Here is a 26,697-nt window from a genome sequence, read left to right as displayed (position 1 = left end):
TTCGTTGAAATAAAGACACTCCTGCCTCTCTTCCCACCCATTCATAAGTAATCTGATCATTTCACACTCGTGCCAGCTCATACTTTACGAATGTATACATTGAACTACGAAAAGGAAGCAAGCTCTAAAGTGGAGTGTTTTGTTGGTTTGGTTTTATTTTTTCCTGGGGGGAGTTGTTGGGTTGGTTTTTGTTTTGTTTTTTTGCTGTTTTTTTTTTCTCTTTAAGCAAAATTTTGCTTAAATGCAAGGTAGGTACCTGTAATATTCACGCTGACATTTTAGACCAAACACAAACGATACAATAATGCTGGTTAGGGTATTTCCATCTCTTCGAAAGATTAAATTAGTCTTAAATTCCCAGTTCTCTCTTTTGCAGCACCCCGCGGAACGAGTTAACGCCACAGCACCGCTGCGGCTCCGCCAGACCGGCCCGGGGCGAGCGAGGGGCGCACGGCTCCGGGGGCACCGGCTGCTCTGCCCTCGGCAGCGCTTCCCGCGCTGGTACCGGGCAAGAGGCGAGGCAGAATGAGCCGGGTTAGTACTCCTGAAAGCTCTGCCCCTTCCTTCATTTTGGAGAAGGGCCAGGTGGTGTGGCGAAGTAACTGATAGCTCAGTCGTATTGTTTAAGATACCTGAAATAAAGATGTCTGAAAAAAAGGTATACTAAAAATAATAATGATAATAATAATAACGAAATAGGTATTCAAAACCTGCAGGTCGACGGGAGTTAGGGGAGTGTGCGGGTAGATCTGGAAAGGCAAACGGCAAAGGGATGTTCACCGGGCACGGGAAGGTCCTTATGCCCCGCTGCCTGTCCGGAGCGGACGAGCCCCTGCGGGAGGTAGCGGGGAGGGGGACGAATAGCTTAACCTTGTTGCTTGAGGCGGCTTTGGGGCGCCGTTCCCGGAGGAGCCAGGCTGCGCCCAGGTGGAAGGAGCAGGCGGGGGAGGGAGGGCAGCACCTGCCGGGCCTTGCCCAGCGATAGGGCCGCCCAGTCCGTGTCCGCTCCCTCCTTCCCCCCCGCCCCGGCCACCCTCGCCCGCCCTAGTGCTCATGCGCCTCGGGAGAGGTTTAAAGCGGGCGCGGCGGCTGCTGCCGGCTGTAGAGCTCCGCGGAGGGGACGGTGGTTTGCGGTGTGGCGGCCCGGCGGGCTAGCTGTGTTGTCCTGCTCTCCTCGCCTTGCCTCCGCTCTCGGGGTGCGGGCGCGCCATGTGGCTAGCCCCTTTTCTCCTCGGTGGGTACCCCGGGGAGCGGCTCGGGGCCGGTGGGGCGGGCGCAGAGCATCGCCCTGACCCGGTCGCTCTCTGTCCGCAGGCGTCTTCCTGCTTTCCAGCCCCGTGCGCGGGAGCGACGGCTCGGGTGAGTTGCCCGTTCTCCACCTCCCCACGGGAGGGGGTTTCCCCCTCGAACCGTCTCTGCCCGTCCCTCTCCGGCTCGGCGCTTCCCGGCTCGCCCGGTTGCGGCCGCCTCTCGCCGGGATGCGCTGGCAGTCCCCGCCGGGTGCCCTCCGCCCGGACCCCCGCGGGGCGTGGGCGCTGCCGCGGGCGGGCTGCCCCCGGGGAGCGGTGCGAGCTGCGAGGCTGCTGCCGCCGGGGAGGGCAGCGCGGCGTCGGGCTCGCAGCGCTGCCCCGGGGCCGGCCGGACCCGCCGTGTAAGGCTCCTCGGAGGTGGCGCCGGGGGAGGCTGCAGAGGGGCACGGAGGATGTCTGGGAACGCTTCCAAGCAGGGGTGAGACTCCCTCCTGGGTGAAGGAGAGCAGCGGTGACAAGTGTCCCCATCGAGGGGAGTGCTGATAGCAAGAGTGAGTGGGGGTGTGTTGGTGTGTGTTATAAAGGCAGTGTTTGGCAATTTGAGGATCTCTAGCGTATTTCTGACCATGGAATCGGTTAAAAACTTTTTAAACCTGCCCTGCCGTTATTTTGACCTGGAAAGCAAAGATTGTACTTGACGTGCCTAGCAGGGCAGGGGCTGCCCGTGGCTCTGTGCCCTATTGGACTGCATCCCTGCTGCTGGAGAGTGGGCTCTCCTGGAGCCAGAGGCAATCCACGGGAACCAGGAGCCACAGGAAGCAGTTGAAGAAATAAATCGTCAGAAGGAAGCAAGCGGTTTGTCTGCCCCTTCCAGGGGAGCCTTTCATCAAGGGAGGGCAGGAGCTTCCAGAAGGATGTGCTTCCAGATGCAGGCCTGGCCTGCAGAAGGTGAGTGACCTCAAGCTTCTTCTGAGCTGTTGTTCAGGATTTCAGAGTCATTAGGAAGCACGATTTGCTGCTCGTTTTGAAAAAGTCTTTTGTGCTAAACTGATAATAGCTACAGCTAAAAAAAAAAGGGAAAAAATGCACAGCAAAAGAAAACCTACTCCAACTGCAATTCCTTTTCTTCTTATTTTACAGATGCATTACGGGTGAAGTGCCGACAGTCTGTCAGGAAACGAGTGAAAAACGTTCTGTAATGCTTCCTGCCAGGGTTGGAGAAGAAGCCTCTAATCTGAAGGTATCTGGAACCAGCTAAAATAACATTAAGGGAATATTTGCAAAATGGAATATTAGTACCAGGGTGTGTTTGTAATATAAAATGTGAACTGTTACTGTAAGATACTGTCTCTCACCATTATTCTGAGCCTGAATTCAGCAGCATTTGGTTATTGAACTAGAAGCTTGCAGGAACTTTTATAGAAATGCTTAAATTCTGTTGTTCAAAGTAATGAAAGAACATGTGTTTCCTCAAAAGTCTACTGTATTTAGGCTCATAAGTATTTGGGGAGATCTTAAAGGACCTTTCCTTATATTACCCCTGAAATACATACAAATGGTGTGGAGTTCAACAGTTTGATGGGTGGGTGAACATTGGCATGTGATGGTGAGCAACCTTAAGTTGATCAGAAGACAAGTTTCAGATGGCAATGAATGGTGTAGCCCTGACCAGATTTGTAAAATGCCATTGTCCTTGCCCACATCAGGATATATACTTAAGATTAGATTAATTAGTATGCAATCTGTGAACATGTGTTCTAAAATATAAACAGGTGTATTTCTACTAGTATATCTTTTTTTTTCTTAGAATGGACAAGGTTTGTAGGAGTATTCCTTGCATAAGATATAAATAGCAGGCTTGTTTGAATCCTCAAGATAAAAAAGGACTTCAAATATTCCTGTTTTGCCAAGAAACAATATTAAATACTAAAAGGAATCAGAAGCATAATAGGGATGTACTTCCCTATTTTATGATTCCTAAAGCTATCTTACACTTAGAAATCCCTAAGATTGTTTTTTATAATAATGTACATAGAGATAATTTTTCCTTTGCATAAATAAGCTTGGCTTTCCTAAAGTGATGCATGGAAACTTCAGGATTAGAGAAGTTCAGATTTTGGCTATGTATTCTATTTTTCTAGAGTCTTTTAAATTAGTGACTCGTGTCAAAAATTTATTGAGAACTCTTATGCTCATCTATAAGAAACAGGGCAAATCAGAGTGGGATGAGGCATCAAAAGGATGGAAACTGATGGAATAATGGAAAGTACGGTTATTGGATGGATGTTTTAGGAGAAAAGTGAGCCTTTGCTTTTTTTCTTTTCTAGGTCAACACTGATGGAAAATAGTCATCCCTACCTTTAAATATGGCTCAAATCAGGAAGAAATACAGTTTCTGTTCTTTGTACTTCTGTTTTTATGGTGTACCCTGATGCAGCATGTTTCTGTGAGACTTAAAGAGTGTGTGTCTGGTCAGAGTGAGATGATGGTCACTTAACTACAGTTCTGAAGGCCTAATTTTATATCATGTAACATAGGTCTCTAGCTTTCATCAGAGTGCGGAATGGGTAGGAGTATAGGACTGAGTCTTTTCCTGTAAATTACAAGCTTATCTTTCATTGTCCCAAAAATACATGGATTTAGAGTACATAATACATAAGTATCTGGAGAAATGTCTCAACTGCTACTGCTCTTGCATTCTTAAATTACAATGATTAAAACATATGGGTTTTATCTCAGTTACTTCATCATAGCAGAAAGGTACACTAACAAAACCAACTACCTTCAATTTTAATAGTAATATATATTAAATTTGGGAGAATGCTTAGTACGTAAGCTGACAAAGAACTATTCTATATTGTCTAGTGTTCAGACCTGATTAATACATTTTCCTGTTCACAAGGGACTACTTGTAGTTGTATGGGTTAGATCGCTGATGATGCTTTAATGAGGAAGAACAAAATCCACTGCAGAGTTCATATCGTAAGTCTTAATGTTGGTACCTGGTACTTCTCATTTTGATACTGCATCTAACATTTCTAATGTTAGTCTCATCTATAGAATTATAGCTTATAGAAAACTCTATCTACATAGAAAAACAAAATGAAGTTGTTGGTTTTTAATTAACAGCACCATGTACTTCGAAGCATGTGTTATTACTTCTGTGCTGATCCAACTGAGGTATGAACTGCTAAAGGCCCTAGCTATAGTATGCCAGCTCTCCAAATCACACAGCAGCAGCTTGCCCCCTTCCCCCTCATGGTGTAGACAAGGATCATGACAGTATTTAGGCTGCCAGTACATAAAAATCCCATGGCTGGGCTATAATGGATTTCTCTGCTTTCACAGCCAGGGAAAACAAGTAAGATATTTTTTTCCCCATCTTCTGTCCTATGTAAAATATTAGTCTGACATATGACTCTAATTAGTAAGTACCTGGTAGTGAGAGAAATGCAGATCTCCGAGTGATAAGGGTTCATTAACTAGACATGCCTAATTATTGTCTTTGAATTTCTTGGCAGGCTGTGCATATAGTCAAGTACAGTACATTAGAAATGACAGGTATTAAAACTTCCTGTGGTGTCTTGCACTTTTAGAGGCTGGGAAAATGTTGCAGGGTGCATGGCACAAGCAGTACTGTGAGAACAGAGATTACCAGTGTGCTCGCTGCAGTCATTCCTCCAAGGACATCAAGCCTTTTAGCTGCTATTTGATTCTGATGGTCTTGCTAGTTGGCAGCTTTTTATCTTGAGAAGGGAAAAATGAAGTATTTACTGCTTTCTTTTTTTTTTTCTTACTCTGGACTACATGGACATATTTAGCATATTTAAGTTACATCTTTGCGCTGGCAAATAGCAGCAAAGATTTTTCAGGAAGATGTGATTAGGTAGTTTAACATAATTTCAGTACAGCATTAATGAGGAATACATATATGTAAAACTACATGTATGGTCTATAAACGTATGTTAATTTATGCAGCCAGAATGAACAGATGCATTTTCCTGTGCACCTCTGGCTGTAACTGTTCTGCTTTTCAGCTCTAAAGTCAGTGAGCTTAGCAGGAGGTATGATCTCTTCCATCCACTGATGAGGAACAGTGTATGCTCCAAATATTTTCAAATAACAGTGGCTTATGTTAGGGTCAGTAAACACCTTATGGTAAGAGTGAACAGGGAATCAGGTGAAAGACAGATCACTGATCCCCTAAACGTACTATCCTTGGGATATAATGTTGTAGCGTATGCACTGATACATTGGCCAGCCTCTGTCAGCTCTCATCTTAATACTGTGAAAAAGTGATACTCTGAGTGCATATAGTAAAGGTTTGTGCACAGCAAGGGCAATATGTGCTCTTAGGAAGTTCAGAATAAATATCCAGTTGTGGGTTGAACTTATGATGCTGAATTGATGTTGATTTCAGCCAAAGCCCTAACTTGCTGTGCTATCAGAGCAGCTGAATGTGCTGCCCTGTGTAGTAGAAGGATGGTAGTAAGTATCCAAGATAATGACCTCTAAGTTTTTGAAAGAAAAAGCATCAATTTGCCAAGCAAAATAGTATACTGGTGTAAATCTGTGTCTGCATACCTACATTGCGCACATGCAAGCCTAGTGAAAGCTTAATTATGATAATCTGAGGAGTAACTCTTAGGAAAAGAGGGCAGTTCTGTGTGAAAAATGCATGTGTCTCAGCTGAATAAATAACTTCTGTCTCACTGGGTGAATCTGACAATCCTTTGTGCAGTGATAATGATGTAAACTTCATTGCAATGAATTGATACGAATGTTCTAGATGTTACCCATCTCCTTGCCCCAGTAATTTTCACGCTGGCATCAGTAGGATTTATCACAGGGGCTAAAGGAACTGCTGCTGTCAACCTGCTTCATGAATACCACTGGAGGGATGGTTCAAAGTTTCCCAAGATTCATAGATGTTTTATGGCTGGAGATTACCGTGGGGATATCAGAGTCATTTAATTTCTTTCTTGGAGAGTGCCGCCCACTCCTATGTTCCACTAGCTGTCAAAAGTCTTTCCCTTGCCTTTCTGTTTCTGCAGTAAACTTACAGATGTGAATTCATTTTCCCCCTGTAATATTCTTTGGATATTTTAATGTTTTTAGTGTTGTTTACTCCTTTTTTTTTTTTTTACCCTTTCCACCTTTTCCTGCCACTTCTTTCCCGTAAGTAATTTAAGTGTGTTTTTCCTTGTCATAACTGTACATTTGTAAGCTTCTTCAAAGATGTCTTTAGAGACGTACTGGAGCATAAGACAAGACATCATACCTAATTTCAAATTGAAACATTGCTTTAAGCTTGGAGAGATTAAAAAAACAAACCCCAAAACCAACAAACAAAACAAACAAAAAAAATACCCAACAAACCCTTAAGACTTTCAGGTGACAGGTTCTTCTTTTTTCTTTAGCTTCCACTGCTATCACATGCTTTACAAGAGGACTTGACCTTAAAAAGGAGACAGAAGATGTCCTTTGCCCAGCAAATTGTCCTCTATGGCAATTTTATGTCTTTGGGGATGGAGTTTATGCCTCTCTTTCCAGTATCTGCGGAGCTGCCATACACAGGTAAGTCAGATGATTTCTAATCAATGTGTTAAGCAAGTTTATATAGTCTTGCCACACTTTTAAATGTAAAACTTTTTACACCATCATAAGATATTTCTGGACTTTGGGAAACATAGTAACTCAATAGGAGTGTCATCAGGAGAAGAGAGAACAAGGAAGAAAACCTGCAAGATGCCCAGCTGTTCCTATCTGAGTTGTGTTTAAGTGTTCCTGAAAAACACTTTATCTGAAATGGCACAGCAGCAGACAGACTTTCACTGTGAGATTACACTGGTAGACACGGAAGGATATGGTGTAAACAGTAACTAATTGGAGAATAAAAGCAGATTCACTTTCTGACTTTCATTTACATGATATTTTTTCTGAAATTTTTGAGATCAGTTTAAGCTCCTTTGCAAACAGGCCTACACGTGATTTGGCTGAACGCAGTCCATAGGCTATTACTTTTAATCAGTGTTATGTGGTTTTCTTACAGCATTGCTCTTCTGATAGTTGCTTGCTGGGTGTTAGTCTACTTAATGATCTCTTAGACCAGTATCTAGCTGAATTCACTTCTGTATCAAATAGAAAACTGAAGACTAAGAAATATATGCAGATAACACATGTTAAATAGATGTCATCAGAAAAGCAATAATAATTCTACAGGGGAAGGAAAACAGGCTGACAGATATCTTATTGAGGTTATCTAGGGGTTTGGTGGTTGTTTTTTTTTTTTTGAAGAAAGGACAAAGATTTAATTACTTATTTGCAAATTTCCTCTTGGATCAATTTTTAATTAGGAAATGTTGGACAAAACCAGCTGGAGACAGCTATCTATTTCAGATGCCTGTGTAAGCCAGACTGATTTCTGACTGTCAGTCTACAGGGAGTTTCAGACTGATTTTAATACTTTGAGAAAGCTTTTGGTTATAACGGAGGATTTTTTTAGCTTCATCTATTAACTGGCTGCACAACATGGTACTTAGACCTTTTCACACTATGTTTCCTACCACAAAGTAGATTCAAAACTTTGTAAGGTGTTATGACTCTTAAGGTAGAACTGACATTTCAGCAACAGAAATTTGGATTAGACATGAAGACAAATTTAACAATAAGGACAGACTAGGTGGCCTAGGATAGTATAAGAATTGCAATAGACAGTGCAGTTTCCAAAAACAATAAACATCATCTGTCTAGAATAGCTAGATAATTATAACCGATCCTATCTTGAAGCAAAAGTACAGACTTCATCATCCTGCCCCACTTTTGCTATTTAATCTGAGAAATTTATAATTAAATATTATGAATATATTTAAAAGTAAGACTTCATGAAACTTGAGTTTCAGGAGGCACTCTTGACACAAATCATTATATTGAGGTATCATACTATATTACAGAGACATTTTTAATGTCCTATTCCTATGAATGAGAGTTCATTAGCATTTGTGGATTATGATATAAGATATCCAGAATCCCTTCAAGTATCACTGAACTTCTTAAAACTAGTCTTATTTAGCTTCTAGGTACATTCATGTTAACATATACATAAGCTACTACAGGTAAAACAAAAACCACACTATCTTATTACATTTGTATATTCCAGATAAGACTACTGCTGCCCTTGCAGAAAGGCTGAAACTATTCTTAAAAGCTTAAGTGAAACAAAGTGTTTAAAAGAAATAGAGGAATAGTTTCAATCTTATTCCCAAGTAACAGAAAGAAACTTTCAGAGTATATTGATGTGATGCTGAACTCTATCAGAGTATTTTTTTATTTTAAAAAAGGCACATAAAATTTTACAGGGAAATAAATTACTAGAAGATAAAGGAAGAAAATAAAGGGGGTTTAAGTTAACACTTGTTGTTTGATACTTTAGTATGTGGGGTTTTTTGGCATTTAAGTATTTTAAATAATATTTAGGGGGCTAACTTTACTACCCAGAAACTTATTTAAACTTTTTTATAACTTTTAACAAGACTTCCCAAATTCAGGATATTTTTTTTAGTATTTAAACTTCAAAGTAAACTATTTAAAAAAAAAAAAAATTGATATAAGGAGAGGTTTTGAGTAGAAATTCTGTTTGGAATTTCTCAAATGTGATAAAGGAGACTAAGACCTAAGGTACTAGAAGGGCAGCTAGAAAGAACTTGGGAGGTATTGTGGGGTCTGTGTGTATTTGTTTTTAAAGCTTAAGAGTTAATTTCAAAGATAATTATATGTCTCTGTGTATGTTTTACTGCTAGAACAGGCTTCCTTTTGATCCTTTTATGAAAAGAATGAATGCCTCCATTCATCCTTTAAGTGTCATCATGAGTATTTAAAAAAGTTACATTTAATTTCTTAACTTTTTCTAGCTTAAGGATATACAAAAAGTTTATGAAAGAATGTCTGGATCAAATGTCTTTTTTAAAAAAAAAATATATATAGGGAAACTGAGATTTCTTCATGTCTTTTTTTCTAACATTATGTTTGTATTTAGTGATGTAGGTATTTATTTTTAACATTCTGTTTCTTTACTGGTTGCCAAAGATCTCTTTACTTAAAGAGAAAAAAGCTTTTTCTCTCAAGATCTTTTTGCAAAGGCACTTAGGACTTGAGTGTTTTGAAATGTCGCAAAAGTTCCTAACCAGCCCAACTAACCAGTGATCTTAAACCTCCCGTGCTAGTGGTGACTGATGGTTAGAGAAATCCCACCAAGAAGGCTGGTGGAGCTCAGTTCCCCTGCAGCTGGGAGCTGGTGCTGCACCAGCTGCAGGAAAACAGCAAGCCCTATGCAGCAAGATCTGTGTTACTCTTTATTAATTTAAATCATTGGGAGTTAGTAAAAGTAGAATATTGAAATACTGAAAATGCTGAAAAGTGTAATACTGAAATACTAGAATACTGAAAATGCTGAAAAATGCTCATGTGATCTAGACATTTACAAAAGGAGGTACACGAAATGGAAGAAACAGACTTCTTTTCAAGATTTGTATAGTATTCCCCTAAGATAATGAAGCACAGGCATTTCTACACCACTTAGGTCTTCACTAAAGTCTGTACCTTAGCTGTGTGTAGTATTGTTCTCCAGGCCAGAAGCATAGAAGCATGGAAAAATATGGATTTTTCCATAGTCAGTGTCAATCCAAATCATACCTCTTGTGAAATGTGCACCCGTTTGTAAAATCTGCATCTAACAATCTGTCTCCACAGACATTGCAAGAACAAAGAGGTGTCCAGTAGCAATGAAGGGATTAAAATATACTCACCATTCTAATCTCTCTTCCTGTAGAGAGGTACATTAACAATGTTCAAGTCTTCTGAATATGATAAACTGTAGTACAGAATTTGGAAAAAGCAGACTATAGGTGAAAAATCCTATTTAGGAAAATGGTGGTTTTAGAGACTAAGTTGGGGGCTCTTAGTCCTTCAGCCTTTCATACTCAGAACAGAATTTGTTACATGAGAATGTTTTGTTGGTTTTGCTGCAACTATTAGCAGCCATAAATACTGGTCCCAGTGAAAAAGGCTTGCTGGATAGAGGAGGGGCTATAGCTGTTCAGTTCTCAGCTAATTTCAGGGCAGACTACAGAATCCAACAACAACATACAAAAACACTTGCTCCTTCTTGCTCTGTTGCAATGGCTAAGCTCCACGTTGGTGTCAAAGTAACACCAAGACCATATTGCTAATAGTGAATCACTATAATTTGCTGTTATTGTGATGTAACTAGATACCTGCTTTGAGAATTTTGGAAATTTCTTCCAAATAACTGAAACAACCACATACTAGTTTAAGCACTGAGTGAGTACCAGGCCTGTGCCACAACTGTTGCTTTTGTCCTATGTAATGCATAGTCAGACAACTATCCACCATTTCAAGAAACATCAGTCTTGGGAGCAGTGCTTATTTGTTTTTAACTGAAAATGATTGTGTGAGCATAGGTCCATTTTCCCTTCCACATACAGTCCAGGTTGTGGGCTGGATCCAAACTGAGGCCTGATTCCTTCCATTTATATAAACTGAATAATGCTTATTCCTATGAGTAGTTCCATTACTGTGAGGCAATTAAGACAACAAAATACTATGTAGTGCATATAAAGAATTCAGCAATGAATAAATCTATATACTACAGATGAATAAGCTTTCTGGCTGTTTTAGTTTGTTATATTTGGCTTTTTCTCTCCTTATTTTATGTGCAATACTCTCAGGAAACAGAATATTTATTTAATATTGTTCTTTTTCTGGGCAGAAGAATAAAAGATTTATTTGTCGGGGAAGAATGGAGAACCTCCTACCAGGCTGACACTATGCAGGCATGAAGAACTGAGTTAAATCTACTACTGAGTGATTAATTGGATTAATAATCAGGAGGTCAAATGAAGGACTAGGTTCTCAGCTTGTGCAGTTCTGTTCTAATGCCAGGTCTACTAAATGGAGACCTAGCCCAATGTGGTAGTGTTTAGATGCTAAATAGGCATGTAAGCTTTTTTATAGCCTTCCTAATTAGTCACAGGATGGAACAATTTCTAACTAAACATCAGAGTCTCAAACTCCAATGTAACAAAAGCATATCATGGTACTACCAAGCTGGTCGCAAAGTGACCACAAACACAGATGATGGCTCCTGAGCTGTCCTAGTGTTTGCTGGAAGATTATTGACAAAAGGGTTGTCTGGCCAGAGGGATTTCTGAACAGCTGTAGATCCCCTGGGAAACTTTGGCATAGTGCCTCCTGCTGCTGCTGAGCCTTCTTTCCTGCCAAAAGCAATAGGGGTGCAGAGGAGACAGAAAGAGCACAACTTAGGGGGCCAGAGCATGCTGGCATGAAAACCCTGAGCAGCTTCGTATTGCTGATTGAAGGCAACCAGGCAGCAGTAGGTAACTGCAGTTTGGAGAAGGGGAGGATGCTCCTTGGAGTGACAGAGAAAGGCAGATGATGTGGAAGGAGTTTGGTGCAGCTGCTGTTAATAGGAAGGAAAGATGGGAATTTGGGTAATTCAGTTATCCTCAGGGACTTAAGACAAGACAGCTACTTTCATCCAAGGACCCTACAGAAAATGCCAGCTGCTATCACAGCCAGCACACTGTTAGCAATGGGAACAGGAACTTTCAGGTCAAAATTATGCTCTTGGGTAGCACGGCAGGCCTTCATCTTTCTGCTCTCTCCCTTCTGAAAAAGCAGATAACCTACCTATAAACATATGATGAGCACAATGATTAGCATAAAAACATACCATGTGAGTTTCTGAGCAAACATTTTGCTTTTGGATTGCAAGACTAAGTCTGCTCAATGTGTACTTCATTTAACAGCCCAGTAGCTGCCTTGCTGCCGTTGGGCTTGGGAGCTTTCCTTGGTGTAGAACATTTAGTCTATGTTCAAATCTATTTCTCTTTAACATTATTATACAACAAGGGGGGAAAACACTGTTTGTCTGTTTCACTGACAATGTTTTGTTATGTTTAGACAATTTTATCTAGCTGATCCTTACCTTACACTTAGAATTAAGCTCATTTAAGGAAATCATCTTTGCTTCCTCTCCGTTTTTTTAACAAGTCAACAGCTTCTAAGCATGCTGCAGAAAGTGTTCTCTCCATCGGCCAAATTTGTTGCAATTATTACAAATCCTAAGAAACAATGGAAAATTTACCCAGAGGAAAAAGATTTTTTCAAAAGGTGAAAATCTTGTTTCCTTTTTCTTTTAACAGGAGATGGTATTTCAGTTTTCTACTGCTGTGTCTAAGATTACTGACTGCAGTTACACTTATAAGGGTCATCTCCCATGGCTGAACAAGTCTCTTTGTGGTCTGGGTATCAGCTTTGATGTGCAGACTCCTTGAAAAATTAAAATTCCTTCATAATTCAGCAAAGGCAAGCCAGTCCTGTATCCCTTTCTCTGAGAGGGCAGAAAAACAGTTATTGCACTTTGAGGAGGTGCATGAGGCTCTAAAAAGCTTCAATCCCATCTGCTTGTTTACCTCAATTCAGATTTTTAAGTATGTTTTAGATGAAATTCCTATCTTTCATAAAACCTTCCCATATCTTCTGCTGCCCTTGGCCAGTATAGTCTCTCCCATGAGTTACTGTGCAGTGAGATACTAGTTTGCTTCCTTGTGTATTTGCTTTTCTGTTTAATTTGTAGGCCTTTTTGAGTGAAAAATACCATTTAAGTATAAATTCTGATTTGTTATTAACAGTGAAGCTAGGCAAGAGAATGAACTGATAGCTTTTATATAAAGTTGCTGCCAAGTAGCCCCGACTATAACATGGAACACAGAGTAAGGAAGTAAAAGCTTAGTAAGGAAGTAAAAGTTCATGGAAAATCTGCAGAGTTCCAGTGTAATCAAAACAGCTGTGGCATGCAAATCAATCACACAGGAGCAAAGAACAGTGATGAAAATCAAAGCAGATTGTAATGACATAAATCACACTGAGGAAATGCATAGGCACTTCTTCTCTGTTTAAATACCACTGCAGATCTACACAAAATGTATCTCACTTTTAAAGTCAATTGTAAATGACTGCAGAAAAGAATTTACCAAGCTGATTCAGAATACAAAGGCACACTGACAATATGGTTTATTCCACTTCAGCATCTGTGAGCATGCACTCTGAGTAAACTTGCTGGGAGAAACATCCCAAGTAGAACAAATGAGATTGTAAAAGATGGCTTAAACAGTTGTTAATTTACCTACAGAACAAAATAGCGAGAAAAGAGGAATAACTTTGATAAAGCTATAGTTCATGTTATATTCACCTCTAATAGCAGCCTCCCACTTGCTTTAAAAATAGCAGAGCTGTTATATGGAAACAGTGTATCTTCAGAAGGCAGTCTAGAGCTTTATAGCTTGTGATGAAATACAGAATCAAGTGTTTTCAATAAACAGACAAGAAGCAAATAAATCTACTCTGGTTTCAGTGGAAAGCTTCTGAAATTGATGGAGACTAGCTAGATTATCCCCCCACCCCGCATGGGAATCAAAATGAAAAGACCAATAGACAAAATAGAAGAACAATATAGGCAAAATTAGTCACACCATGACTAAAATAAGCTGAAATTGTTGCTTCCGGGAATAATTCTTAGGCTGAGCTTTCAGTATGAATGTGTTCTTGAGTTTAATACAGCCAGTGCTAAAAGTTGTGAGTCCACAACAAAGGAAGTGAGAAGAGACACTAAGCTTTCCTTGGGAGCTAACTTGGGCATCCATCAGGTTTGCTGATGTAAGCTCAAAGTAACTTCGCTAAAATTGCAAGTATAAACTTAAACTAGAAACTGTTCCAATTAAATGTATTCTGTTTCTGACACATATTTCCTTATCCATTAAGACTGAGACACTAGGGAAGGCTTGAATGCCAAAGAGAACTAGGTAGGTACTGGAGAAGAAAATTATGTTCCAGCTGGACTGAAATATTCTAAATACATTAACGTGTTATCTTGCCTTACTGAATTGTCCTGTCATTAAAAAACAGTGAGAGAAAAATTAGACCAGAGCATCTAACTGGTTATTTTCAAAAGAACTGTAAAAGTGCTGTTTGAATTTACCAAATTTTTAAATCTGATTTTAAACTTGTTCAGGGTAACTTTACTAAAGCTCCTCTGCCTATATACTCTATACACTATTCCTAGATGAGAAAATATCTGTACATTTTGAAAGTACTACCATAATCTTCCAAGTTACAAGCACTAAATATATACAGCAGTTCAATTTAGAAATGCAAATCATGTCCATGAATGAAGAATGTATTTTAACAGCGGTCCACAAGGAGATTTATGTGGAAGCCATCTTTGCCACAGATACTCAGAGCTCATATTACCAGAAATATATGCAAAATTTTCTAATCTCTGATCTTGATTATTCTACTTCTATGATGTTTTAAAATCAGATTAGGCTGGGACCTATCTATTTAGAAAAATAAACACAAAGGCGCACATTGCTTTGTTTAAAGAGTCTTGAAATGGTTGTTTGTCTCCCGCAGTACTGTACCTGCCCGAGTACTAAAAAGCATCAAGCTTTTACTCCCTCTTAGAAAAGCCCAACATTGAATTTTGGCCTCTAAAAAGAATAACCATTCTTGCAGGAGCACATAAAAAGAGATCTAACTAGTTCTGATGCCTATTATTGTCGCTTGAGGTATCCAAATATAACCAACCACAACAGCCTCTCTGTGAAAAACAGTGAAGTTCCCTCTGGGCTGCGTTTAACCCTGAAGTTTCCTAAATGCATAAATCTGTTGTCCTGCTGGGTGTTCACATGATCCTCAGCCCGTAAGCATCAGTAAGATTTGCAAATTGGCTATTCCTTCATTTGTTTCAGATGGCAGGATGGATCTGGTAAGCAATCTCAAAACCTGTTTGTTGAATCATGAAATGAAATTCAACAAGGGAAAAATTATATATATATCTCTAAAAACTTGTCTAGGGTCTGGGTGTTTTAGGTTTCACTCTCTTCTCAGTTTTGGAAAAATTCCCCCACAGATTTTGCTACAAATTTTATTGTTGCCTCTGTGTTTCTGAACTGACTCTTCTAGTAAGGCATTAAGGAGTATAATAGTCTTAAAATAGTGAATATGACTTTGTAAGATATTTTAAACAGAAAGCTTCTTGGTATTTGTTCTGTTTTTTTAATTTTTTTTTTAATTAATCCATTATAACTGTATATTAAAGATGCACTGCAGTATGCTTAAACTAATGAAGATAGCTATGACTTTTTAACTATTACCTAAGTGTTCCAAATTCTGAGGCTGCAATTTGGTATGTTACTCTACATCTCTGTTAGTGAAAATTACACAGCTGAATTGCATCTATTGTTGATATACTATTTCCAAGTCTAGACTGAAAGCATTCTAGAATCTTACATGGATTGCGTTAACTTAAGCTTATTTAATTCATTTCAGATTTTACATTTAATGTTTACTAGAGGTGAATAAGAAGAATAAGATGCTTTTGGCTCTGTTTCTATAATTATCAGTAATCTGATGACTGCTTTCAAAAATATATACCATTTCTGATTTCAGTCTGCAGTTGCATAACAAGATATCCTACATATCCATTACCACTATCCACAGTTATTTTTCTTCCCAGTTTTCTTAGCTTTGGTCATCTTGTAGTTGCATTTACTAAAAAGCATTACCAAATTTTGTTTGTCACAAATATTCATGAGGCATAACGAGCTCAAATGTGTTTTGCTGGAGTTCTTTCCTTTAGGAATTTACATGTCCTTGAAACATCACTCTTCTGCATCAGTCTGAACACTGCCAGAATTTTAGAATTTCCTGACCTTTTTTTCCTAAGTCTATGTGGTGCTCCACAGAATAGTTTCTTTTAAAAGTCTTTTCAGCTGCTTATGGCTTGTTTTAGCCTGAACACAACTGCCTGCCTATGCGGCATATTTTTCAGGAGGCTAGTGTCTGATATGCTAATGATGGTATAATTATTTTGAATTTGCTTGTGATTAAAGTGTCTAATTTGTAACAACTATTTTTGTATCTCAGCGGGGTGATCACTAATGCAGGAGGAGCTGTAAGGGTACAGACTCTCCCAGGACAAGAAAACTACTCTGCTGTAAATGCCAATGGGATCCAGTCTCAGGTGCTCACAAGATGGGCTTCGTCTTTCTCAGTGACTCGTAGGTGGATCACACTTACTATTTTGCAAACTATATTTGAAATATTAACAGAACTGTAGGAAACTTCTTCAATGCTCCTGTATGCATGAACAAATGTGATTGCTCTCTGAAGTGTAGTAACAAAAACTTTCACTTTTAATTCATTATTTTATCTTCATTTTTCCACAATTTCCTTAAAATACTATTCCAGCTAGACTAGCCAGTCTGTAGCAGAAGGCAATACATAAAGATGGATTACAGTTATTTAGAATATAATGACATGATAGCAGGCAGTTGACAGTACAGTTCCACAACAGTGTAAGCTGATCAAAGTCAGTGCTTCAATCCTGCTATTTCAGTCCTGTCCTCCTACCACTTCCAGCTGTAAGGTTTTTACCCCTTCTCTCCCCCTGCCTGCCTTTGTGCAGGCAGTGGCACTTGTTGGGCCTTTCAAAGAGCTTGTGCAGCATTCCCTGCAAACAGAACACTGACCCTCCAAAAATAGGAATAATGTCTACTTAGATGTGATGTGCTTATTAAGCTACAGTGTGACATAGTGGTTTTTTCAGAAGTTTTTATCTGCATATGTGAGATGCTGTGCCTGATTGCAAACCAGTTATTGTGCCCTGCCACTTGGGTGAGGTTAAATCACCCTCATAAAATCATATAAAGAAGCCTACTAGTTATATATGTTGTTGTGGCTTAAAAATATTAAAGTATATGTGTTTTCTAGTATATTCTTCCAAAATTTGGGAAACAGATGTCTCTAATGCATTCTTATTGTTAACATAGCTAAAATTCAGCCTACTATCCCTAAGATACTAGTAATCCTTGTGTAGCGTCCATCGCAAATTAATAGCTAAGAACTTGAAATCATAGGTGCTTTTGGTCAGGGCGTAAGTGAAATCCACTTCTCCAGATCAAGTCCTGAATTCATCTGCTAGAAATAATGGCTGCTACAGCTCAAAATCTCTCAGCAATTAGGTATGCTATAATTACTCATTAGCTGCTGTTGTTTCAAATGCAGAAGCTCAGAGAAGTTCATTACCTGTACAACAAGGAGTGTAATACTGGATTACACCAAAGATCTGTCTAGGCCTGTGTCCTACTCCCAGAGTAGCTAATGGCAGATGATGAAGGCAGGTTATTGGAAATACAGTATTCTTTGAGCACTTTATTTATATCTAAATACACTAAAATACAGTAAACTTATTCTTCCAATATTTGAACAGGTATCAAGAACACAGCGCTTGAAGCAGTTGGACGATCGGTATCAACAGCGCGTCCTTCTACAGGTACGAGCTCTCTGCAACAAGGAAGCCGCTTGTGATAAGATGTGCCAAAGTTCATGAATCCAGACCTAAAATGATGTGTTTCATACAATTCATTTATTTTTAAAGAAGAAAACATATACAATAACTGTTTTGGCAGTATATTTTTCATCAGCAAAAAGAGGAATCATGTAATCGGGGAGATTGATTCTGATTTCAGTAGTGTTCATGTAAATTAAAAAAAAATTGAATTAATTTGGAAAAGTAATGCAGATAACATAAAGGAAGAAAAGAGCTCATGAGCTCAAGGGATATTCAGTCCTGTTAAATGACAGAAGACAGAGATAATGCATTCCTTCTTACAGAACTATTCAACAGCTCTCAGGATTTGTGCAGCAGAAATTTAGATGTTATGTGAATTTCTCCAGAGAAAATACTGTATTAAAAGGCTAGATCAGTTTTTATGAAGGTTAGTGGTACACAAATACTGGACTTGGATGTTGTTTGTGAATAGACCATTTGCTTTACAGTTTAAGTCTTGGTTTGCATCTAAACCATTAAAACTGTGCACTGAACAGCAGGATGGCTAACTGAGAAATGGTGAGCTACAGCAATCCACCCAGCTTTCTGTGTTTCAGTAATCAGCTAAGCAGGTGTGGAATGTTAAACTGTTTCATTTGAAAAAGAATATTGTCCAAGGAGCAAAGCAGTAGTGCAAGTTTAATAAAAAAACTGATTAACAGTTCCTACTGCAGATAGATTGCAATGCAATTTTTGGAGTCTGAGCTTTTTCTGGTTCACTTTTGGCCATTCATCATCTTGTTCTTAAATGATCCATGCTGTTTCCTTCACTGAAGGTAAAAGACCTAAGAAGCCACTTGATAAAAAGGCTGGAAACAAAGGTAAGAATCCACAAATTTAACTTTTGCAAAGCAAAACCCTAACATTTATTTGGTATTAAGTCTAATTATTTTGGATGTTCACAGACTGTAAAGCTGATATTGCATTTCTCATTGATGGAAGTTACAACATTGGCCAACGTAGATTTAATTTGCAGAAAAACTTTGTTGGAAAAGTAGCTGTGATGTTGGGAATTGGAACAGAAGGGCCTCACGTTGGAGTTGTACAGGCCAGGTAAGAACAGATCTATAGAAAATATAACTGAGCAATTAATAAGAGAAATCAATTAATACATCACTCCCTATTTTGCAAAAAGTATTCACTCAATAGTGACTGACAAATAGCAAGAGAAAGCAAACTTTTTTCAGCTGTTTGCTCTGTGCTATGCTGAGATGTCCATGTGAGAGGACATGACAAATTTGATCATCTTCTGCCTCTGTGATACTTGATATTTGGATAGAGAGAGCAGCTGGACTTTTCACAGCCTCTCTGCTGCTTACAGTTTTGTAGCTCATTTTAGTGAAACAGCAGAAAGCACTCCGCAAAGGAGAGATGGCTCTTTTTAAAAATTGTAGAGAGAGAATTGTCACAAATAGCTATGTACATGTACAAAGCAGAAAACTGCTCTTGCCAACATACAGGTTATTACAGCTAATATTTTCAAATTGTGAATGGTCACTTTTTTATTTCAAGGCTATGCATAGAATCATTTAGGTTGGAAAACACCCTTAAGCTCATTGAGTCCAACCATTCATACTACTGTGTATGGTTGCAGACTGCAAAACTGCCTAAAAGCCACCGCAACATCCAACACATCAGTAGAAGGTTTTTTGGAGCCACAGGTTAGTTTGCTAGTGCTCAGCAATAGCAGTTTTCCAAGGCTTCATTACTTTGGCTATGGCTTCTGAAATAAAGGAAGCACAAAGAAAGCTTTAACTTACTCCAAAAAGATGAAACATCTGCTAGATTAACACATGGTTTCTCTATCACACCTTTCATCGTTAAAGTCTGTTCCTCTCCCCTGCCTTTAGATGACTGTAGAGTAGATGTCTGAGTCTGATTTAAAGACCTAGGCTTACTTTTATAGTCACTAGAAAGACCACATTCATGGCACAAACCATCTGAACTGCTTTGGATGACTCCTTTTAGGATGTGATGAATTCCATCCTGAAAAATCCACTTTCTATCCACTGTAAACATCAAAAGCTAGGGGAAATGAACCCCACTCTTGATGTCCTGGGTTTAAATACTATAAGGTGAGGAACAATTTGTGGAGAAACTGAATAATCGGTTTAGCACCTTCAATGTTCAACTCTTCTTCATTAGAAATTAATCTTACAAGCAATAATATTTCTATCTCAAAATGTATCATTTTAAGTTATTCTGCCATGAAAATCAGCACTGCAGGCACAAGGCTTCATTCTAGCGATTCCGATACAGGATTGGGCTATTTATTCATAGCAGCAGCTCTTTGACCTGCTGGTGTTTATCCTTCTATTCTTTGCATGGCAAAATAAGAATTTCTTTTGGTTTACTACTGTAAATCAAAAGTGAAATCTGGAAACTTAGCATAGCTAAAATCTTTCATTTCTTAAACCAAGTCAGCAGATAGCATACCTTCAGACTTCCCAAATTAAGTAACTCAAACTGCATTTCACAGGATTTTTTTATAAAGAAAGTATTTCTTATACAAATAGTAGTAAACCTACCAATTTTCAATTATACAAATGCAGTTAGTTTAACATTTGGCATGTTCAATTTTTTTTTCTGTACACATTTATCAACCTAATGTTTTCAGCTGCTTGATAAGCCTAAGAATCAGCCTGTTCTTAAATTACCTACCCAAGTAAATAAATTCCTCTTGCTAAGGATTGTGAGAATTATTAACCAAGGAGCATTCTTCTGTTTTATTAATTAAAAATATAGAGAAGAATATATATTACCAAGAACAAAATTATTCAGTGTATTTTATCTTGCTAATGCCGTAGTGGTATGAAAAATGAACTATATACTTTATTACTGTTTTATTTTTTCCACAGTGAACATCCAAAAATTGAATTCTATCTGAAAAACTTTACTGCTGCAAAAGAAGTTTTGTTTGCCATAAAGGAATTAGGGTTCAGAGGAGGCAATTCTAATACAGGTGAGTCCATCCTTCCATGCAAATAGAAATTACTTAATAACATATTTATGTGTGTGTATATACTGAAGTTCTTATACTTCTCTTTCTTAGGTAAGAAAGTGTTTTAAATGCCATGCTTATCTTAGGTTCAACGTTTTTCCGCTAGAACATTGCTACATCTTACATTTCATTTCCAGAAGTTAGGGTTGCTTATTACACATTTAATTAGAGTAGAAGTGCAAATATCACTTCCTGTGTTTAAACAGTGATCAACTTTTCACTGTTAACAGTGATATCTTGAGACAAATTCATATCTAAAAGGCTTAGCATTTCATTTTTGTTGAGTGGCTAATTAAAGAGTTAGAATAAACTTAGAATAAGTAGTAAGTGTTTGTGAAGAGATGTTTGCCAAATGAGGAAACTAAGGGTTCCAAATACATTGCAATTCACAAGCTAAATTTAGGTAGCTCCTCAACTTTCTTCCTTCCAATTCTTTTGGCAGGCACTAACATATCTACTTCTTACTACAAAACTAGACCTGTGGGTAAAAAAAAGTCAGTGATTTTTTTTCCTCAGCTTTACCTGTGGAATTTTTTTTTCTTGTGGGAGTGGTTTGGTTGGTTGGTTTTTAACTTATAGGTTGCTCAAGCTTCATTATTATCAAATTTCCTGGGACACTATTTTGCTTTTACACTGGCTGAGAACTGTAATCATAACAGAAATGCAGCACAATTTCATACAGGGAACTGGTACCAAAATGTAATCACATTCGTTCTTCATATTCTTTTTCTGTTCAAAACTAGGGAAAGCTTTGAAGCACACAGCTCAGAAATTCTTCTCTTTGGAAAATGGAGCACGCAAAGGAATTCCCAAGATCATTGTAGTGTTCCTAGATGGCTGGCCCTCAGATGATATAGAAGAAGCTGGCATAGTGGCCAGAGAATTTGGAGTCAACGTATTCATTGTATCTGTAGCAAAACCCACAACAGAGGAGCTGGGAATGGTACAAGACATTGCTTTTATTGACAAAGTAAGAGAGAATATCACTATACATTTTTCAGTCGTGGCTATGATTCTAGAGAATTTACTTCATGCTAAAATCCTAATGAACTAATTCTTAATATTTTTATATACATATATCTCCAAAAAACCAGTGAAATTATCCCTGCTAATAAGTGATTTGAAAGAATAGCACTAGGAAACCTAAAGCAGCACTGGTTTGTTTTCCTGCTAAAGAGGCTACACAAAGGGTACCAACGTGGTATCGCCATCCTCTTAGTTCAGAGTCTTGGCCAAGTTGTGGCTCCTGGACTTTGTAATTACATGAAGATACTTGGAATAGGAGAATCCCCTCACCTAGGTATGGTTCAGTGTGTCACAGCAATGGAATGCAGCTATATCTCCTATCCTGAAATGGCAGAGAGGGAAGCATACCTTTCAGTACCTGCTCTATGGATCATTATTTACTTACTTTCATTACAGACAGAAAAGTTTGAGAAAACCACACCCTAACAAGTTCACTCGTGAGCCATTCATCTTCGACGAAAAGTTTTGGATCTTGCTCTGTATGAGTTAGAGTATAAATTCAAACACAGATCACCCACTCTCACATGAGCTTTCTAATCACTAGGTCTTTACTTACTGTCCAGTGAGAAAACCTCTCATTTCCCACAGGGAGGTTTTAGATGTCTAATTTCAGCAGAAACTTCATAGCTCAGGGCAAGAGCAGAATGAGGCACTACAGCTCTGCTGCTTTTAGGCACAAGATAGCTTGCTGCTGATCCCAGTGGTATTGCAGGCAGGTCCAACTCCTGTGTACTCAGGCACAGAAAGAACCTGACTTCAGGTGACTGAGGCCTGCTCTTCCCTTCTGCATTTTGATCTTACCCAGATTAGTTATCACCTTGGAGAGCTGATTTTAAATTTAACCCCTTTCTCAGATACCTTGTACTTTATGTGCATCTTATGGAAGCCAGAGGAAAAAGAAATTTTACTTTGAATGACCTGGAGCTATATTTCTACCCAACTGTACGTCTGTGCTTATGACATTATAGATTAAAAAAATAAGGGACTTACCAGATTCAAAGGGAAAATACAGAGACTAATTTTCAGTGGATAAGCAAACATACAGATCTTTCAATCCTTTGGATATTTGGTAGTATGACTTACTTTTGCTTTCAAAAATCATAATTTCCAGTTATTACAGTTCATATGAATAAAGTTAAATGATATGAAATTTCCAGAGCTCGAGGAGCAGAGCTGACTTTATTATTGAATAAAATAAGCTATATAATAGTTTTAACTGCCTTCAACTGCTGAGGTTTGTCCTCAATTTCTTTAAAAACAAACAAAAAACCCACCCCAAACTCCCACCATCAGGCTCCATTTTTAACCTGTCTTTGAAAGAAAATCACAGATGCCTGATTATTACCTGTACAGCCACTGTGTCAGTATTCACCTGTTGCCTTTTTGTTTTCAAACAGGCTGTCTGTCGAAACAACGGGTTCTTCTCTTACCAAATGCCCACCTGGTTTGGTACTACCAAATACGTGAAACCTCTCGTCCAGAAACTGTGTTCTCATGAGCAGATGTTGTGTAGCAAGACATGCTACAACTCTGTCAACATCGGTTTCTTGATAGATGGTTCCAGCAGCGTTGGAGACAGCAATTTCCGCCTTGTGCTTGAATTCATCAGCAATGTTGCAAAGGCTTTTGAGATCTCTGACATTGGTTCCAAGATTGCAGCTGTGCAGTTCACATATGATCAGCGTACCGAGTTCAGCTTCACAGACTACACCACAAAAGAAAAGGTCCTCTCGGCTATCCGGAACATCCGCTACATGAGTGGTGGCACTGCTACTGGTGATGCCATTTCTTTCACAACCAGAAATGTGTTTGGGCCTGTGAAAGATGGACCTAACAAAAATTTCCTTGTTGTCTTGACTGATGGTCAGTCTTACGATGACGTTAGAGGACCTGCTGCTGCTGCACAAAAAGCAGGTAAATGACTTCTCTTTGAAGGCAATGGAAGCTAATTCATCCTGTTTATGTTGTATTGTGAATGTCCAGATTTTAAACAAAGTTTGCAAATACAGCCCCACTGAGTGAATCAAGTACCCATACCTGTTTAAAATTCAGGAAAATGTGAGCTCTAGGGAACTGGTTGCCATTAGGATGGAAAATCAGTGCTGGAGCCAGGTATAAGTGGACTCACTCGTGGCAGCTCAGTTAAAAATGTACACCCAGTCTTATTTTCCTGAACAGGAGAGAAATGAGTAGATTAGAGAGCCATGTAGTGAAGTCCCAACCAATGATACCATCCAATATGGCATTACTGCTCTACTCTATCGTCATCTAGGAAGGAAATAAGCTCTTTTGGCCAAAAAGCTTATCAAGCTGCTGATGCTTAAAAGTATTAAGCATTCACAAAGGATCCAAATTTATTTTAAAAATTATTTTACACAGTATTTCGTGTGTTTCAAGACTGACATTGTGAAACACATGAATGTAGTAGTTACAATAAAAACAACTAAGACAGTAGCTCTTAAGATACCCCATATTTCCTTCAGGATTTTGAGACAAATCTAATTCCTGAAATCTAATCAACTTTGACAGACTGCAGGTATTGAAACAGATTAATTCATGGATGTAGACATGGCTGTTTTTCTTGTATCCATAGGCAAAATGGTCTTAACTTTTTTTTCTTCTTACTGTACTATTACACTGTAGGAATAACAGTCTTCTCTGTTGGTGTTGCCTGGGCACCTCTGGATGATCTGAAAGACATGGCTTCTGAACCAAGAGAATCTCATACTTTCTTCACTAGGGAGTTCACAGGATTGGAGCAGATGGTTCCTGATATTATTAGAGGCATCTGTAAAGATTTTTTGGACTCTAAACAATAAAGCAAAATTCTGCTGTTGGATATTACTACTTTTGAAACTAAAAATCATGAAACTGAAATGGTCCCTCTAAAGTACAAATGTTTTACTCATATATATATTATCACAATGCAAGGGAAGAAGGGCTATTTTTTTGTTCCTGTAGTCAGCCAAGGATTCTTGTGAGCTTGTTAGAATTTGTACTTAATACTGGAATGCAGAATTTGGCCAACAGCTATTATTTTCAATACGTATATAGTATCCTCAAGTTTAAAGCTATGCATATTGTGCACTTAAGGCTATCAGATATCAGCAGAGGAAACAATACAGCTCTGACATTTTTGCTGTCACTTGCCAGAGGTCTTCTCACAAGTTAAAAATAATATAATTTTAAATACATGGTACTATCTTCTGTAAGCCTTCTGAAGCTTATGATTCTGTATCTTTTCAAGGACTTCTCCTGATAGTGTGAAGTACTTCCAGTGCTTCAGTTGCGCAACAGCCATTATTGCCAGGCAGTTAAGAAAAGATACAACAGATCGTAGCTAAACAGTGTATTTTTACTAGTTGAGGTGTTGCTATTGTGAATGATACTGCCATCTGGTTGGCAAAGTTTACATTAAAAGACATTTAACTTCTACCCACGGATTTCTGTGGAGCTATGTTATTCAATTCTTTTGGCACAGATTTTTGAAAGGTATTTAAGGCACAGTAGTTGTTTTTGAGGATCTGGAAACTAACATATTAGCTGATACTACTGCTTCCTATGCCACTGAAGTCAACAGTGATATTCATAATATATCTTATAACTGGATTTTTTCCTGTCTACTGCCTTTTACTGTAAAAGCAAAACAAAGTTGTTATTGGCTAGACAGAGACAAGAATCTGGGGCAAAGAGATTCAATTAGACCACACACTGGGAACTGAAAGCATTCAAATCTTAAAGGTATCTCGAACCTTGAAACCTAACTGATTTATATCAAATTACATGGTTAGAAAAGAAGAGAGCAGGCAGACACATAGAGAGATTCAGTAGCTCACAGAATAACAACTTTCTAATGCTAGGAAAAACATCTTTAAAGATGTGTGAGGTTCGCCAAAGATGAAAGGAATAGTTTTCTTGAGAAAAGGCTTTAATTTGATTTCATACCTAGTAATGGGTTGATATATTTATACCTACATGCATGTGGTTAAAACAATACAATATTCACCAAGTTATTCCAGGTTCCTGGTGTGAAGAACAGACTTCAAGTATTCTTTAGAAAAATGAAGGGTTTTTTGCAAGCAAAAAATATAGTAGAAAACAAAACAGCACTTTCCCTATCAATCTAGGGTTTCCCTTTTTTCATTCCCCCCCTCCCCCCCATTGATTGTAAAATTCATAGTAGTTGTGGCACAGAAGGGATTGTATTCATCAGGCTTTTGTTGTGCTTTATTATTTTTTTTAATAACTTATGACTGGCTATATATTACACTAAACATGAATGGCAAAGATACTTTGTATTTTTCTATAAATTGTTATCCTTAATTTTGTTATGTGTTTATAGGTAAGAATATTCAGCTATTGCTGTATAAATTCATATGCAATATCAACTTTGTGCAAAAGTTTAATTCATTTAAGTTTATAAACTTTTTATAGAAATATATATTGCAAGAAAACTGGGACTGCTGCTGTTTTAATATCCTGTAATATAAAAAGTCTTTTTATCATGAACCTCATGTAGTATAGTTAAGTTGCACATGATGCTTCCTAACTTTCTGTATTATCTTAAATCCCAGTTTGCAAAAGAAAAAATCCTAAATCATCCTCAAATAGCAAGGATACTATTTATACAAATACTTTAATTTGAGTCAGTATCAAAGTTTTAGTCCTTGTTCATACTAAGCATGATGCTGGTTGAATCTTCTAGCCAATGTGCAATTTATATTCAGCAGAATCACATTTCCCCCCCACTTTGTTTTTACTATTGCAAAAGAGTCAGCAGCTTTACTGATGTCATTCATTCATCAAGGAAGAAGCAGGTCTGAATCTCTGGGACACTAGCTCTGCAGGTTTCAAACATCCACATATTTCCATTTCACAGGAATGGTGATGCTACACTACTTGCACCCTTCACACAGCCCAGTTAGTTA

At 38.4% G+C, this 26,697-nt stretch overlaps 1 protein-coding gene across 1 annotated transcript; it reads left to right on the top strand.

Annotated features, from left to right (window-relative positions):
- Positions 1–1,101: 1,101 nt before the first annotated feature.
- COCH (cochlin) lies at positions 1,102–26,223 on the top strand. The gene is made up of 11 exons (XM_075753067.1): positions 1,102–1,234; positions 1,315–1,359; positions 6,671–6,827; positions 16,278–16,411; positions 17,623–17,685; positions 18,519–18,563; positions 18,648–18,795; positions 20,601–20,704; positions 21,487–21,713; positions 23,167–23,683; positions 24,413–26,223. The coding sequence occupies exons 1-11, from the start codon at positions 1,210–1,212 to the stop codon at positions 24,586–24,588; spliced, it is 1,641 nt and encodes a 546-aa protein (XP_075609182.1). The 5' UTR covers positions 1,102–1,209; the 3' UTR covers positions 24,589–26,223.
- Positions 26,224–26,697: the final 474 nt, after the last annotated feature.

The sequence above is a fragment of the Balearica regulorum genome, chromosome 5 (genome assembly GCF_011004875.1).
Source record: "Balearica regulorum gibbericeps isolate bBalReg1 chromosome 5, bBalReg1.pri, whole genome shotgun sequence".
NCBI classification, from domain to species: domain Eukaryota; kingdom Metazoa; phylum Chordata; class Aves; order Gruiformes; family Gruidae; genus Balearica; species Balearica regulorum.
This window is presented reverse-complemented; position numbering and strand designations above follow the sequence as displayed.